General features: G+C 48.6%; 1 protein-coding gene across 2 annotated transcripts in view; it reads right to left on the bottom strand.

Moving 5' to 3' along the window:
• Positions 1-2189: 2189 nt before the first annotated feature.
• The window catches only part of ADGRA1 (adhesion G protein-coupled receptor A1), a 28108-nt gene continuing 12703 nt past the window's right edge, over positions 2190-17594 (bottom strand). For both annotated transcript variants that reach the window (XM_066355475.1, XM_066355476.1), the window contains 2 exons: positions 5909-6007; positions 2190-4776 (listed from right to left, as the gene is read on the bottom strand). In XM_066355475.1, coding sequence (XP_066211572.1) covers positions 3576-4776; positions 5909-6007 — 1300 coding nt within the window. In that variant the 3' untranslated portion in view covers positions 2190-3575. The remainder of the gene's footprint in view (positions 4777-5908; positions 6008-17594) is intronic.

The raw sequence follows: 17594 nt of genomic DNA on the forward strand, positions 1-17594 counted from the left end.
CCGGGTCCCCCGCACGCCAGGCCGACGCTCTACCGCTGAGCCAACCGGCCAGGGCCACGTATGTAAGTTTTAATAAATTGAATAAATTAACGTTTTAAAACTTTGTTTGTTTCCAGTGATCGTGAGAGTCGTTTTACATTGTCGAGGTTTTGGGGTCAAGTTAGTGGTGATGCTTCTCTTGGAGATGGGAGCACACCCAGGACAGCGGACCGCCGACCTCTGCTGGGGAACCTGCACTGCTCTGGGCTCCCCGCTCTCCCCGTTTCGCGCTGTCCCACTGGGCCCAGACCGCGGCATCCCTTTCACTTAAGGATGTTGTGTGGATATGCCGCTTCCTCGTGTTGCAATCACACAAATGTGCGGCCGAGTTACAGTTGGGACGTAGCAAACTCACAGTTCCCAGGAGGTGACACGCTGGGGAACAGGGCTTGCGTCTCATTCCGCATTGTCCTGAACCACCTGCGCCGTGGGCCGCATCCTCGCTCAGCTCACATTGCCTTCCTGGGGGCCTGGGGCTGAAGGGGTGAGGTCACTGCGGGCATGCGTCCCAGGCCAGCTGCCCCCCCATCACACACCTGAATCGGGAACAAAGACCCCGAATGTGACTTCTCACAATTGAGGAGCTTGGGGAAGACCAGGGCTCCCTGCTTTGTGAGAATCTGTCCATGAGGGGAAGCCTGGGCAGGGTCCTGGTCCAGGTGGACAGAATGAGGAAGGGGACTGCGGCCCCACGTTCTGAGTCAACCCCGTGCCCAGCTGGGACTGACTGGGAAATTCCATTCCTAACCACTCTAACCCAAATTCTGATGCCAGAAGCCCTAACCACAGGAAGTGGGGTCCCTCTGGCAGCCAGCCTGCACCCCAAAGGTACCACATGGGTGTGGCAGAGCTATGAGTGTACAGCAGTGTGCTGCTTGTGACAAAGCAAGTGTGGGCATTTGTGCATTTTGAGGTGAAGGGAATTTACGGCACAACTTGGTGCATTGCACCCTGGGAAAGTGGGGAACATGGCCATGGCCGGTGGTTCCCTGGGAACCTGGGTGAGGAAGGCCATGGGCAGGACCCTGCAGGGCCAACACCTGCCAGCCTGGTGGGCATGAGGGCTGCAGGGAGGTGGAGGACAGGGGGGCTCTGGCAAGGCCCCTCCCCTGCCTGGGTGCAGGGATTTCCGGTCCTCAGACTGACATGGTAACCTTTGTGACGTCAGGCCAATGCCTTTGGATCCACAGCCTGGTGAGGGCTGCTCCTTGGGTGGTGTGTCTCTGTCACATGTGTCTGCGTGTCCACACAGCCCCATCCAGCACCCCCTCACTCCTGGCCCACCAGAGCCAACACAGCAGAGCTTGGGGTGGGGCGACTCATCCTGTCACCAACCCCCTTCCTTCAGCTTCTCACTGAGTGATGGGCCCAGCAGCTATGGGTCACGTCTCAGGGGTGTACCTCTCTCTCATGCCCCTTCCTGCTCTGCTGCCCCCCAAACAGCCAGAGCTCACAGCTTTGCCCTTCCAACTCTCTGAAGAGCACCCACATGCATGTAACACACTCTCATGTACTACACATATGCACATGTGTACATGCACATGCATCCATACTCACATACACATGTGCATATTCTCATGTACACACACTGTCATGCACACACATCCACTCACTAACGCACAGTCACACATGCATGGACTCGCACATGTGCACGGCCATATAACACACAAACATGCAGCACACATGTAAGCACATATACCTCTCACACAACCTTACACCTCACCACCCACACATGTACACATGCAGACATATGTGCACAGAGCAAGGAAAGGACACAAGATGTCCTTTCCAGAAGGCATTCTGCACGGAATACCTGCCTGCCGTCCTGCTGTGGATTTTGTGCTCTAGAAACATGGTGTGACAGTGGGACGTGTCACAACACGGCTCCCAGCTGGGCTCAGGAAGCTGAGTCAGCCCTGAGACACTCAAGGTTTAACATGTGTTGCTAGGCTGCTCTGGTTTGAGTGAAGATGTGGCTCTGCTCTGCCAGGATGGCTGTGGGTGGGTAGGGGGCGCTGGACACCAGGGGGGGGGCAGGAGAGCAACCAGCCCCAGGCTCCAGGGCACAGAGCAGGACCTCGCGCACAGGCAGCTCGTCCCCGTGAGGGTCAGAGATGCACACGGACGGTATGAACCAGCCGCACAAAGGGTGAACAGTGCAAAACGCTGTATTTCACCTGACAGTCCTGCATCCACAGTGCACACAGCACGGTGTCGGGGCTCAGGTTCATCTCGGCTACAGAAGCAGGTGGACAGGCTGGACAGTGACAGACAGGGGCTGCCTGGCGGTCACTGGGGTGCTTGTCTGGGTGGCCCGTGAGGACACATGGGGTTGGCAGCAGGTAGGGACACTGTGGTGAGTTACAACTTCATTGTCAGGTTTGCAGGAATCCTGGGGAGTGAGGCTCCTGGTGCTCAGATGCTGAGCGTGGGACCCGGGGCCCCTGACACACTCCCCGTCCCCCCAGTGTGTGAAGGAAGGACCTGTTCCAAGTGACGTTCTCCCACCTAGACGGTGGAGCACACGGGTAAGTCACAGCGATGACACCTGTGCAGGGCACTGGACATCTGGTTACTCTGTGCACATGAGCCGTGTGCATGTGTGGTGGTGATGTGCATGCACAGGGATGGTGTCCCGTGCATGGGTGCGATGAACATGTGATACATACATGTGGCATGTGCATGTGTGGTGTGTGTGTACACATGTGCGTGTGTGTGTGTGTCACAGTCCCAGGGTCCCAGGAAGAGGGAGTGATGGAGGAACAGCTGTGCAGGTCTCATATACACGGCATGTCCCTCGAGATGTCCAGGCTTCTGCCTCTGTGAGGACCCACCAGCCTGCCCGTGTGAGATGGGGCACTTCTGGGCTCTGAGGCAGGGCTTTGTATGCAGATGTTCATGGACAGCCCAGCTCCTCCTCTTTTGGGGGCAGGGAAATTAATTTTTCCCAAATGGGGCAGGATGTAGTCCTGACAGCTGCTGACTCTGGAAGTCGAATCTTCTAAAGGATGTTTGGGCATTTACAAAGCCAAAGGCCCGTCTGACCCCCTGATGATGACGTTCTCCCAGAGCACAGATGGTGCCCCTGAGCGTGGGAGGCTTGCAGGCCTGTGGGGCGGGGCTGATCCAGGAAGGGGGGCTGAAGGAGGTGATGGCACTGGGCAAGGCTCAGATGTGGGTCCCCAGGTCTGCTGGACTGACCAGCAGGTTGCCTGCCCCTTGGAACAAGACTCAATACACACGTTGAACACTAGGAAACGTCAGTGGTGCCTACTGCCATGGACATCACCCGTGGGCAGGGCTCCTCTGCCCACTGTATGGCTGGGCTGCCCGGGGACCAGGTACTGCGGCTCAGAAAGTGGTGACTGTGCTGGACGGCTTGTCTGACCTCAAGGTTAGTGGAGGCTATATGGCCCAAAGTTCTTCCCATTTGAGTCTTTCACAATGAGGCATCATCGGGGGTGAGCCCACAGACCTCACGTGGCACAGACTCCCTGCTCTGCTCTGACGTTGGTCCAGGATGGGCGGTGAGGCGGCTACACGGTCGTCTCATTCTTCCAGGGCCCCGTCCGGATGTTGCCTGTGCTGTCGGCACCATAGGGCACGGCGTCACACCCGTCACCCTTGAGCAGCCCGTTCTGGCCAGGGCCACTGAAGGGCAGAGACTGTGCCCTCCGGAGCATCTCGAAGTGGGCCGGGTCGCAGGCTACCTCCCTGCTGGGCCGTGGGGCACAGCCATAGAGTGTGGGGCTAATGTTGCCACCCTCGGGCTGGCTAACCAAGGGGAAGGGGTTGCCCTGGGCGCAGCAGGCCAGCGTGTGCGTCCCCATGGGGCCCTCAAGCGAGCTGGGGGGGCTGTTCGTGCATGAGCTGTGGGGGCTGCCGTCCAGGCTGGACGGGATGTGGTAGGCGTACTCCTGCTCGTCCGTGGCTGCCCGGTGCCGGCTGAAGTAGTGAGGCTTAGTTCTGCCCTGGAGGCACCTGTGCAGGTACGGGTCGTGCTCAAAGGTGTCCTCCTCGTGCATGTGGATGTGGGCCGTGTCCTCCATCAGCTGCTCACAGTGCATTTTGGCACAACATGGTGTGGCCGGTGACAGGCAGCTGACGTGGCTCTGGGTGGCCTGCAGGTTGGTCATCTTGCAGTGGCTGGTCGGTGGGTGTCCAAAGCCCCGTGGCTTACTGGGACAAGGCGAGTCCTGCAGGCAGGTGGCATGCCCCAGTGCATCCCCATTAGCGTCCAGGGCAGGGTGGGCATGCCGGCGGGAAGGGCAGCAGGACCACCAGCTGTGCCACACATCGTCCCGCTTGGCACAGTGGTGGATGAGCACGAAGAGCCCCAGCGTCACGCAGAAGGCGCCGTACAGGCAGCTGAAGACCATGTCGAGGAGGGGGCCCTGTGACACAGCCAGGGCCCCGAAGGTCCATGTGGCCGTGAACAGGAACAGCGTGAAGGCAGCAGCCCGCAGCTGGGCCTCGAGCGAGTGCTCGTTCTGCAGCAGCGAGGCAGCCAGGGCGGCGCAGGGGGGTGGCATCCCCAGCGGGGCCCTGGGGCCGGGGCTGGCCACTGGCCCCGCCAACCGGTGCTGCTCCTCCATCCGCTCCCGCAGCTCGTACCTGCGTTCCGGGTGTCGCCGCAGCTGGACGTAGGTGCCCAGGAAGTACACGCAGGTGACCAGGGCAATGAAAGCCGCTGGCCCGTAGAAGGCGCCCAGGCTGGGCTCCCAGGCCATCCAGCAGCTGTGAGAGGAGAGCAGGTCAGCACAGGTCACACCGTGTACAGCATCTGGTGAACTAGGGCCACTGCTCCCCTGAGCTCGTCGGGACAAGGGCGTTTTCCACAGTCAGCGAGCACAACTGTGTGATAAGGACACAAGTACACCTGGCCCGCTGGTGCCGAGGCACCAGGACAGTGCCAGCGGAGCTCGGGGTGTGGGGGCACAGGTGGGCTGCCTGTCCTTGCTGCCTGCTTCTTTGTGTGGTGCCTTTCCCGTGTCTGTCTGCCTCAGAGAGGCCCTAGGTGGGGTGATTTCTGGATGGAGCAGGGCTTGCATCCTGTGGGGCTCAGCTTGTGGGGGAGACTTAGGGAGAAGGAGAGGTGATGGCGTGGGGGTTACAGGCACAGTTTGTGGGTCCAGAGGGTCTGCTGAGGGCTGTGCTGTGACTGAGCCCAGCATGGTGCTGTCGTAAATGTGGGGGAGAGATGCCTTCCCAGGGCCAGAGGGGTCAGCTGTGGGGAGAGCCCAGCGCTGACTGCTCTGCCTGCACCCTTAGGTGCCTCTGGAGTAACTGCTGCGTGTGGCCAACAGGGGCCTCACAGTTAGGTGATGAGCATGTGACCCCCCCACCCACCAGGGCCAGCCTGATGCACCCAGACTGCTCTGCAGGTCAGAGGTCAGAAGGGTGCTGGGCTGTGTCCTGGGGCACTGGGGCCCACAGGGCTGGGGATGGGTGTCCTGTGGGGAATGAGGGTGGGGAGGACCTGTGGGGGACTCAGTTCCTACGTGCAGCTGGGTCCACCCTGCTGGCCTTGGCCATGCGATCGGGTGTTATTGGTCCCCCAGGCCTCTTTCATCTCCCCAAAACCAGATGATGGTACCCAGGGAAAGAGGCTATGGGGACACTGAGTCCATCAGGGAGGAGTACATGTCACCACGTGGGCAGCTGGGAGCACTCACTGGGCGGCCCCAGGACCCCTGCTTGCGTGGTCTCAGTGAGATCGCACCTCATTCCAGGCTGTTTATGTCTGTCGTCTACGAGTGGCTGTAATAAGCAGAGCTGGTGCTGCCAGACACCTGCAGCCAGGGCACTGGACCTGGCCGGTGCTTCTGGGCAGAAGCCTGGCATCCCCTCTCCCCATGCTTATACTCACTATGCAGAGTCCTCTCCCTCCATCCCATAATTCCTGATGTTCGTGGCAGCCGTGACTCCACAAATGATGAAAGGAACCCCTCCACTGATGAGGTAGAACCTGCCGGAGAATAGGAGGCCACTCACTACCCTTTGAATCCAACCAGGTCTCCCAAAGGATAGCACCACTTTCCAGGCAAAGGAGGAAGGGCATCCCCAGGGGTCCTGACCAGGTGGCTGTCAGTGAGGGGCATCACTAGCCCTGTCCACCAGGGAGCCATGGCCAGAGCCTGGCATCTCCTCTGCCCCCTCACTGGCTGCTGTCACCCTGCAGAGATGGCCCTGGCCAGGCCCTAGTGCCCTGTCCCCAGTGAGAAGAATGACATGGGCCCCATGTCCTTGGTTGGGAGCAGGGTGATCCTGCCTATGGTCCCTTTCAGTGACTCCTGGGAACTCTGCCGCCCAGAATCCTACACTCAGAGAACACACCCTTCAGAATGAAGGAGAAAGACATATTCTGAGAAAATAAAACTTAGAGAATTGGCCACTAGCTGACTTGCACCAAAAGAAATGCAAAATGAAGTCCCTTAGGCTGAAGGGATCTTGTACCAGATGGACACTTGGAGGAAGGAAGAACATCAAAATGCTAAATGTTAGGGTAAATACAAAAGATTTTGTTTCCTCTTTACTTCTTTAAATATATAGGATTGTTTAGAGAAAAAATGTTAACTCTGCCTTGTGATGTTTATGACACATGTTGGGGCACTACCTGTAGTGTTTGCAGCATAAGGATGGTGGGAGGGGAGATGGTCCCATTCGGTTGCCAAGTTTCTAATATATTTTACATGAAATAGTAGGATTTTCACACTAAATAGACTGTGAAGAAGCTGTGGATCTGAATCCCTGAAGCAACCACAAAAAAATCAATAGGCAAAAAGCAAATGGATAGATTAAAACATTTTTAAAAATTAAAATAATCCAAAAGAAGAAAATAAAAGAGGAAAGGAAGAACAGAAGAAAAAAATATAGAAAACTGAAATGGAGACTTAAATCCAGTCAAGTGAAAATTCCATTAAACGTTAATGGACTAAAGACTCCAAAGGCAGAGATCATCAAAATGGATGAACAACAACCGAAAGCAAGTTACATACTGACTACAATAGACGACACAGAGATAGTTGCGAGAGTGACATCAGAGAAATGGCGCCGTAAGGAGTGATACTGATAAATCTCCCCCAAAATTCAACAAGATCTTCAACCAGAGACAGAAAAATCTATCCTTGGAGCCTCCAGCAGTTCCACACTAAACACAAAGTACTATCAACAAAACCACCCTCAGATGCCATTAAGGAAAAGGAAATCGAATATCATGGATACAAAAGACAGAGAGGTAGCGCAGATAGATGAGGAAAAATCTATGGAGAAAAAATTTAATATATTGGAAACCTTGGAGCTAAATGACAGAGAATTTAAAATAGAAATCCTAAAAATACTCAGAGATATACAAGAAAACACAGAAAGGCAATTTAGGGAGCTCAGAAAACAACTCAACGAACACAAAGAATATATTACCAAGGAAATTGAAACTATAAAAACAAATCAAACAGAGATGAAAAACTCAATTCACGAGCTGAAAAACAAGGTAACAAGCTTAGCTAATAGAAGAGGCCAGATAGAAGGTAGGATTAGTGAAATAGAAGACAAGCAACTTGAGGCACAACAGAGAGAAGAAGAAAGAGACTCAAAAATTTTAAAAAATGAGAAAGCCCTGCAGGAATTGTCTGACTCCATCAAAAAGAATAACATAAGAATAATAGGTATATCAGAGGGCGAAGAGAGAGAAAATGGAATGGAGAACATATTCAAACAAATAATAGATGAGAACTTCCCAAGCCTGTGGAAAGAACTAAAGCCTCAAATTCAAGAAGCAAACAGAACTCCGAGTTTTCTTAATCCCAACAAACCTACTCCAAGGCACATCATAATGAAATTGGCACAAACCAACGACAAAGAAAAAATTCTCAAGGCAGCCAGGGAAAAGAAGAATACAACATATAAAGGAAGGCCCATTAGATTATCATCGGATTTCTCAACAGAAACTCTACAAGCTAGAAGAGAGTGGACCCCAATATTTAAAGTCCTGAAAGAGAGGAACTTTCAGCCAAGAATACTATACCCATCAAAGCTATCCTTCAAATACAAAGGAGAAATAAAAACATTCACAGATACAGAAAAGATGAGAGAATTTATCATCAGAAAACCCCCACTCCAGGAATTACTAAAGGAGGTTTTCCAACCAGATACAAAGAACAAAACAAAACAAAACCACAAGTAACAGCTCCACCAAGAAAACAATAAAACCAAATTTAAACTGTAAATTTGTAACAACAAAAACAAACAAAAAAAAGGGGAGATGACGAAAATTAACAGTAGCAAAGGACGATGGAGTACAGAAGTACTCACAAGATAGTGCATTACAATGAACAGGGTAGGAACCCTTTTTATTTCTTAATGGTAACCACCCTTGAAAAAACCACCACAGAAGCACATGATTTAAAAAAGATAGCAACAGAGGAAAAAAGTATGGAATACAAACAAACAAAAACAAAGGATAAAAAAACAAAAGAAAAGAATCAAACAAGACACAAAACTGACAGAAAGCAATGTATAAATGGCAATAGGGAACCCACAAGTATCGATAGTTACACTAAATGTAAACGGATTAAACTCACCAATAAAAAGGCACAGAGTAGCAGAATGGATTAAAAAAGAAAATTCATCTGTATGCTGCCTACAAGAAACTCATTTAAGCAACAAGGATAAAAACAAATTCAAAGTGAAAGGCTGGAAAACAATACTCCAAGAAAATAACATCCAAAAAAAAGCAGGCGTAGCAATACTCATATCTGATAATGCTGACTACAATACAGCAAAAGTACTCAGAGACAAAAATGGTCATTTCATAATGATTAAGGGGACGCTGAATCAAGAAGACATAACAATTCTTAATATATATACACCAAACCAAGGAGCACCAAAATATATAAGACAGCTACTTATTGACCTTAAAACAAAAACTGACAAAAATACAATCATACTTGGAGACCTCAATACACCACTCACGGCTCTAGATCAGTCATCCAGAGAATCAATAAAGATATATTGGCCGGCCCTGGCTGGTTGGCTCAGTGGTAGAGCATCGGCCTGGCGTGTGGGGGACCCGGGTTCGATTTCCGGCCAGGGCACATAGGAGAAGCGCCCATTTGCTTCTCCACCCTCCTCCCCTCCTTCCTCTCTGTCTCTCTCTTCCCCTCCCGCAGCCAAGGCTCCATTGGAGCAAAGATGGCCCGGGCACTGGGGATGGCTCCTTGGTCTCTGCCCCAGGTGCTGGAGTGGCTCTGGTCGCGGCAGAGCATCGCCCCCTGGTGGGCAGAGCATAGCCCCTGGTGGGCGTGCTGGGTGGATCCCGGTCGGGCGCATGCGGGAGTCTGTCTGACTGTCTCTCCCCGTTTCCAGCTTCAGAAAAATACAAAAAAAAAAAAAAAAAAAAAGAAATATTGGCCTTAAACAAAACACTAGAGCACCTGGATATGATAGACATCTATAGGACATTTCATCCCAAAGTGACAGAGTATACATTTTTCTCCAGTGTACATGGATCATTCTCAAGAATTGACCATATATTGGGCCACAAAAATAACAACAGCAAATTCAGAAAAAACGAAGTTGTACCAAGCATATTTTCTGATCATAAAGCCTTGAGACTAGAATTCAACTGCAAAAAAGAAGAAAAAACCCCCACAAAAATGCGGAAACTAAACAACATACTTTTAAAAAATGAATGGATTAAAGAAGAAATAAGTGCAGAGATCAAAAGATATATACAGACAAATGAAAATGACAATATAACATATCAGAATCTATGGGATGCAGCAAAAGCAGTGATAAGAGGGAAGTTCATATCACTTCAGGCCTTTATGAACAAACAAGAGAGAGCCCAAGTGAACCACTTAACTTCACACCTTAAGGAACTGGAAAAAGAAGAACAAAGACAACCCAAAACCAGCTGCAGAAAGGAGATGATAAAAAATCAGAGCAGAAATAAATGAAATAGAGAACAGAAAAACTATAGAAAAAATTAATAGAACAAGGAGCTGGTTCTTTGAAAAGATCAACAAAATTGACAAACCCTTGGCAAGACTTACCAAGGAAAAGAGAGAAAGGACTCATATAAACAAAATTCAAAATGAAAGAGGAGAAATCACCACGGATATCATAGATATACAAAGAATTATTGTAGAATACTATGAAAAACTTTACGCCACTAAATTCAACAATCTAGAAGAAAAGGATAAATTCCTAGAACAATACAACCTTCCTAGACTGAGTCAAGAAGAAGCAGAAAGCCTAAACAGACCAATTAGTAGGGAAGAAATAGAAAAAACTATTAAAAACCTCCCCAAAAATAAAAGTCCAGGCCCAGACGATTATACTAGTGAATTCTATCAAACATTCAAAGAAGACTTGGTTCCTATTCTATTCAAAGTCTTCCAAAAAATTGAAGAAGAAGCAATACTTCCAAACATATTTTATGAGGCCAACATAACCCTCATACCGAAACCGGGCAAGGATAGCACAAAAAAAGAAAACTACAGACCAATATCTCTAATGAATACAGATGCTAAAATACTAAACAAAATACTAGCAAATCAAATACAACAACATATTAAAAAAATAATACATCATGATCAAGTGGGATTCATCCCAGAATCTCAAGGATGGTTCAACATATGTAAAATGGTTAACATCATACGCCATATCAACAAAACAAAAAAACCACATGATCTTATCAATAGATGCAGAAAAGGCATTTGATAAAATACAACACAATTTTATGTTTAAGACTCTCAACAAAATGGGTATAGAAGGAAAATATGTCAACATGATAAAGGCCATATATGATAAACCATCAGCTAACATCATATTAAATGGCACAAAATTGAAGGCTTTCCCCCTTAAATCAGGAACAAGACAGGGTTGTCCAGCCCTGTGGTGGCGCAGTGGATAAAGCATCGACCTGGAAATGCTGAGGTTGCCGGTTCGAAACCCTGGGCTTGCCTAGTCAAGGCACATATGGGAGTTGATGCTTCCAGCTCCTCCCCCTCTTCTCTCTCTCTGTCTCTCCCTTTCCTCTCTAAAAAAAAAACGAATGAAAAAAAAACAAACTTTAGACAGGGTTGTCCACTCTCTCCACTCTTATTTAATGTGGTGCTAGAGGTTCTAGCCAGAGCAATCAGACAAGACAAAGAAATAAAAGGCATCCATATCGGAAAAGAAGAAGTAAAGGTATCACTTTTTGCAGATGACATGATCCTATACATCGAAAATCCCAAAGAATCTACAAAAAAACTACTAGAAACAATAAGCCAATACAATCCTGTATCGCAGGATACAAAATTAACATACAAAAGTCCATAGCCTTTCTATATGCCAACAATGAAACATTTGAGAATGAACTCAAAAAAATAATCCCCTTCACGATTGCAATAAAAAAATAAAATAGGCCCTGGCCGGTTGGCTCAGTGGTAGAGCGTTGGCCTGGCGTGCAGAAGTCCCGGGTTCGATTCCCGGCCAGGGCACACAGGAGAAGCGCCCATCTGCTTCTCCACCCCTCCTCCTCTCCTTCCTCTCTGTCTCTTTCTTCCCCTCCCACAGCCGAGGCTCCATTGGAGCAAAGATGTCCCGGGAGCTGGGGATGGCTCCTTGGCCTCTGCCCCAGGCGCTAGAGTGGCTCTGGTTGCAACAGAGCGATGCCCCGGAGGGGCAGAGCATCGCCCCCTGGTGGGCAGAGCGTCGCCCCCTGGTGGGCGTGCCGGGTGGATCCCGGTCGGGCGCATGCGGGAGTCTGTTTGTCTCTCCCCGTTTCCAGCTTTAGAAAAATACAAAAAAAACCCAAAAACTTAGGAATAAACATAAAGAATGTAAAGGACCTATATAATGAAAACTACAAAGCATTGTTAAGGGAAATTGAAAAAGATACAATGAGATGGAAGAATATTCCTTGTTCTTGGATAGGAAGAATGAATATAATCAAGATGGCCATATTACCCAAAGCAATATACAAATTAATGCAATTCCCATCAAAATTCCAATTACATTTTTTAAAGAAATAGAACAAAATAATCATCAGATTTATATGGAACTATAAAAAAACCCCTAATAGCCAAAGCAATCCTAAAGAAAAAGAATGAGGCTGGGGCATTACAATACCTGACTTCAAACTATATTATAGAGCCACAACAATCAAAACAGCATGGTATTGGCAGAAAAATAGACACTCAGACCAATGGAACAGAATAGAAAGTCCAGAAATAAAACCACATATATATGGTCAAATAATTTTTGATAAAGGGGCCAAAAACACACAATGGAGAAAAGAAAGCCTCTTCAACAAATGGTGCTGGGAAAACTGGAAAGCTACATGCAAAAGATTGAAACTTGAATACAGCTTGACCCCTTGTACTAAAATTAATTCAAAATGGATCAAAGACCTAAATATAAGACCTGAAACAATAAAGTACATAGAAGAAGACATAGGTTCTAAACTCATGGACCTTGGTTTTAAAGAGTATTTTATGAATTTGACTCCAAAGGCAAGGGAAGTGAAGGCAAATATAAATGAATGGGACCACATCAGACTAAGAAGTTTTTGCAAGAGAAACTGACAACAAAATAAACAGACAGCCAACTAAATGGGAAATGATATTTTCAAACAACAGCTCAGATAAGGGCCTAATATCCAAAATTTACAAAGAACTCATAAAACTCAACAACAAACAAACAAACAATCCAATAAAAAGATGGGAAGAGGACATGAACAGACACTTCTCCCAGGAAGAAATACAAATGGCCAACAGATATATGAAAAGATGCTCATTTTCATTAGTTATTAGAGAAATGCAAATCAAAACTACAATGAGGTATCACTTCACACCTGTAAGATTAGCTATTATCAACAAGACAGGTAATAGCAAGTGTTGGAGAGGCTGCGGAGAAAAAGGAACCCTCATTCACTGTTGGTGGGACTGTAAAGTAGTACAACCATTATGGAGGAAAGTATGGTGGTTCCTCAAAAAACTGAAAATAGAACTACCTTATGACCCAGCAATCCCTCTATTGGGTATATACCCCAAAACCTCAGAAACATTGATACGTGAAGACACATGTAGCCCCATGTTCATTGCAGCACTGTTCACAGTGGCCAAGACATGAAAGCCCTTCAATAGAAGACTGGATAAAGAAGATGTGGCACATATACACTATGGAATACTACTCAGCCATAAGAAATGATGACATCAGATCATTTACAACAAAATGGTGGGATCTTGATAACATTATACAAAGTGAAATAAGTAAATCAGAAAAAAACAAGAACTACATGATTCCATACACTGGTGGGACATAAAAATGAGATTAAGAGACATTGATAAGAATGTGGTGGTTGGGGGGGGGGGGAGAGGGGAAGGAGGAGGGGAAGGGGCACAAAGAAAACTAGATAGAAGGTGATGGAGGACAATCTGACTTTGGGTGATGGGTATGCAACATAATTGAATAACAAGATAACCTGGACATGTTTTCTTTGAACATATGTACCCTGATTTATTGATGTCACCCTAGTAAAATTAATAAAAAAAAATAGACGACACAGAAAAGTTGAACGTTACTGTTCAGAAAAACCAATCCACACAGACTGCAAGCCGAGAAGGCTGGAATGGCTATATTCATAGCAGATCAAGTGGACTCTGAGAGGAAAAGATAAAGGGAGACATTTCCTGAAGATGTCAGTGCTAGTTTATAGGAAGTCATGACAACCATGAACATGTGGTGCCTAAGAAAAGATTCAAAATACGTGAAGCAAAATGGACAAAGTTAAAGGGAGAAATACACAATTCCAGCATCATAGCTGGTGATTTTAACTCCCTTTCCTTAGCAATTGATAGAAGTAGCAAAAAAAAAAAAAAAAAAAAATCAGTTAAGAAACAGAAGATCTGACCGGCAATATTAACCACCTTGCTCTACTTGCTCTTTTTAGAAATCACAATCAATGAATGCACAGCATTTGTTCTTTTCAAGCGCACATGGTCTGTTCACAATGACAGATTATGTGTTGCTTCATGAAACACGTCTCCATAAATTTGAAAGGATTGAAGTCATGTAGAGTATATACTCTGACCACAATGAAATTAAATTAGAAATTAATAACAATAAGATAACTAGGAAAACCACAAATATCTGGAAAAGAAATGACACACTTTTAAATAATTCACGGGCCATAGGAGAAATCACAAGGGAATTTAGAAAATATTTTAAACAGCACAAGAAAGAGAATGCAACATAAGATTTCTAGGACCCAGCTAAAGCTGGTCTCAGAGGGACATTCATAGCAGTAAATGTTTCTGTGTGAAAAAAAAGAAAGGTCTCAAGTTCAGGGACATAAAAGTTCAACTCAGCAAGCCATAAAAATGAAAGGTCAAAGTATGTGGAGAGGAGCCAGGAAGAAGGAGATAATAAAGACAGGAGCAGAAATAAAGAAAAAAAAAAGTCCCCAGATGTGATGGACAGCATGGTGACTCTAGTTAGCCACTTTCAAAGATGACACACTGTATTATTGAGAGTCAGTCTTAAAAGTTCTCATCACAAGATAAAAAATTGTAGCTATGTGGGTGATGGGTGTTCACTAGGCTGATAGAGGTGACCATGTCCTTTGCAATATAAAGAGACAGGGAATCATTATGTCCTATACCCAAAACCAACAGAGTTTTACGTCCATTATACCTCCATTAAGAAAAAAAAGACAAAAATAATGAAAATCACCAAGGCAGAAGTTGATTTCCTGAAAACATCAACAAAACCCCGTGCCCTGAGATGGCTGATGAAGAAGAGAGAGAACAAAGTCCACCATCGTAGCCCGACTTAGGGTGGTTCCATGTGCGGGTTTTCGACTTTACAACAGTGCGAAAGTGACACGCATCCTCATCTTCCCTGGCTGGTGATACGAGGTCCGCTGCACCCTCGTGCTGCTGGGCGGCGGGCGACCCGAGGCTTCCGTCAGCCGTGCCAGCAGGAGGGTGGCCGTCTGTCCTCGGAGGTGTGCTGAGTCACCAGCATTTCTGGGACGTCGTGTTCTGAGCACGGGGAAGGTGGGCTGAGCTGAGCTGCAGTGCTCGTGGGTTAGGTGTGTTACATGCACGCCCGACTTGACAACATTTTCAGCCTATGATGGGTTTTCCTGAACAAAACTCCACCAGAAGACGAGGACCATCTCCATGTCGTACACAAGCATACGTGAGCAATGGAGAAACTTAGACGAAATAGATAATTTCTTAAAAAAAACACAAACCCAACAAATGACCAAAAATGAAACAAGAAAAAGTAGAAAACCTAAATACTCTGTATCGCCTGACCAGGCGGTTGTGCAGTGGATAGAGCGTCGAACTGGGATGCGGAGGACCCAAGTTTGAAACCCTGAGGTCGCCAGCTTGAGTGCAGGTTCATCTGGTTTGAGCAAAGTTCACCAGCTTGAGCCCAAGGTCGCTGGCTCCAACAAGGGGTCACTCGGTCTTCTGTAGCCCCCCGGTCAAGGCACATATGAGAAAGCAATCAATGAACAACTAAGGAGCCACAATGAAGAATTGATGCTTCTCATCTCTCTCCTTTCCTGTCTGTCTGTCCCTATCGTTCCCTCTCTCTGACTCTCTCTGTCTCTGCCACAAAAAAAAAAAAAAAAATAAATAAATAAATAAATACTCTGTGTCTAGTAAAAGATTGACGTCAATATCCACACTCCTTACAGAGAGACTCCAGGTCCGTGGGTCAAAGGTGAACCTGATCACAGGCTGACCGAGCAGACGGGCCGAACTTAGGCTCCTTCTGAAACAAAGAACAAAGAAGGGGACCCCTAAGGCAGTTTGAGGCTGGTACCGAAACCAGACAAGGACAGCAAGAATGTAAACTTCCTGATGAGCCTCCCCATGAACAACAGAGTTCTGACCGTAAATGTACAAGTGAAATCCGGACTCCATGCAGAGGATGAGGCAGCAGGGCATGGAGCTGGCTACGTCAGCAGAGGGCGCTGGAGGCCTAGGCAGTTATACTCACAGCCCGTGGGCAGTCAGCGGTGTGGAGCCCTGCCCGGGCCAGTGACTCTTCCTGGCCCCCAGGTGGCCCCTCAGCACCAGTCTCACTCACTCAGTGGCTGGGCACCCGGTGGCCAGGCACTAACCAGGTCCAGCCCTGCAGGACTCCCGCAGAGGAGGCAATGCTGTGTCTGGTGTGCCAGTGATGACTGCAGGGGGCTGCAAGGTGGTGTTCTGTCCAGAGCTGTGTCCTGGCATCTACAGTGTACCTGGATGCTTTATCATCCAGTCCTGTGTGTCCTGGTCACTTAGGGCCAGGACTTGGGGTGGTGTGGTCAATTGTGTTTAAGAAGACCTCTGTGTTCCGGAGTCTAGACTGCGAACCAGGATGTCTGGCCTTGAGCCCCTGCGCAGGGCAGCTGTGTTGGGGGTGCCCCACAAAGGGGCAGTGGTGCTTCCTGGCCCGGCGTGCAGCCGTGAACGCCAAGCCTGTGCCTGCCATCAGAATCAGTGCTGCAGCCTGAGAAGGCTCCCGCCGAAGGAACCCCAGGGAGCCCCTCCCACTGGGCAGGTGGGACTCAGGGACTGCCCTGCCCTGCAGCACTCGGGTCACGGGCTCATAAGCACCGCAGTGTTCGTGTGAGTGCATTTTCTAACAGAAACGCCCAGCAGATCGTAAACACCAGGAACTACTTAGGGGCACTTGTCAGAAAGGGCAGAAGAGATTGCAAAATTAGGATGTGATTACATGTAGCTAAATCGGGCATTTGTCTCTGAGCGCCTATGGAACCACAGCGAGGTCTGATTCAGAAGCAGTTCCCTCGGCCCAACGGTTGTGGTCTGAATGTGTGTGTCCCGCCCAAGTTCGTATGGTGAAGCCTCGACTATGAAGGGATCTGTGGACCCCTGCTATCCTCTGGGACCTGAGCATCAGCCACTGTGGGGGTCGAGCAGGCAGGGACGCCTCTGCGGCCAGTCGCAGTGAAACCCTGACCACATCCTGGCCGCTGCCCTGGGGAGGAACCCTGTGTGGTTCTCCTCCTGGAGGGAGGAGCAGGTGCTACATGGACCTTCCGCATGAAGGATCCCCCACATGGGTCCTTGTGTCCTGCCCCACAGAGACCCTGAGGCCGACCAGCTCCTGGCCTTCTCCTGGTTCCTGCCTGCCTTGTCTGCTTCTCAATGCTCAGTGACCGTCCCTGGTGCCGACGACCCTGGTGGAGCCGTGTGGGCCCCTCCCTGTGAGTACGATAAACCTCGATCTCAGTTCCTCCTGGGGCCTCAGGCTTTACAACCCCTCGTCGGGAGCCCAGACAGGATCACCAATCCCACCTCTCTGTCCCGTGCTGGCAGCACCATCGGCCTGGTTACCGCACGGCAATCGGTCTGCCTGGGTCCGAAAACTATACCACGTCGGGAACCCTCCAGGGGAGGTCATCTGAGTGACATACACAATACAGGGCGTTGTTTCATCTGCCTCAAAATGAGTGCATCTGCCTGACCAGGCAGTGGCGCAGTGGATAGAGCGTCGGACTGGGATGCAGAGGACCCAGGTTCAAGACCCCGAGGTCT

The sequence above is a fragment of the Saccopteryx leptura genome, chromosome 13 (assembly GCF_036850995.1).
Source record: "Saccopteryx leptura isolate mSacLep1 chromosome 13, mSacLep1_pri_phased_curated, whole genome shotgun sequence".
NCBI lineage: Eukaryota > Metazoa > Chordata > Mammalia > Chiroptera > Emballonuridae > Saccopteryx > Saccopteryx leptura.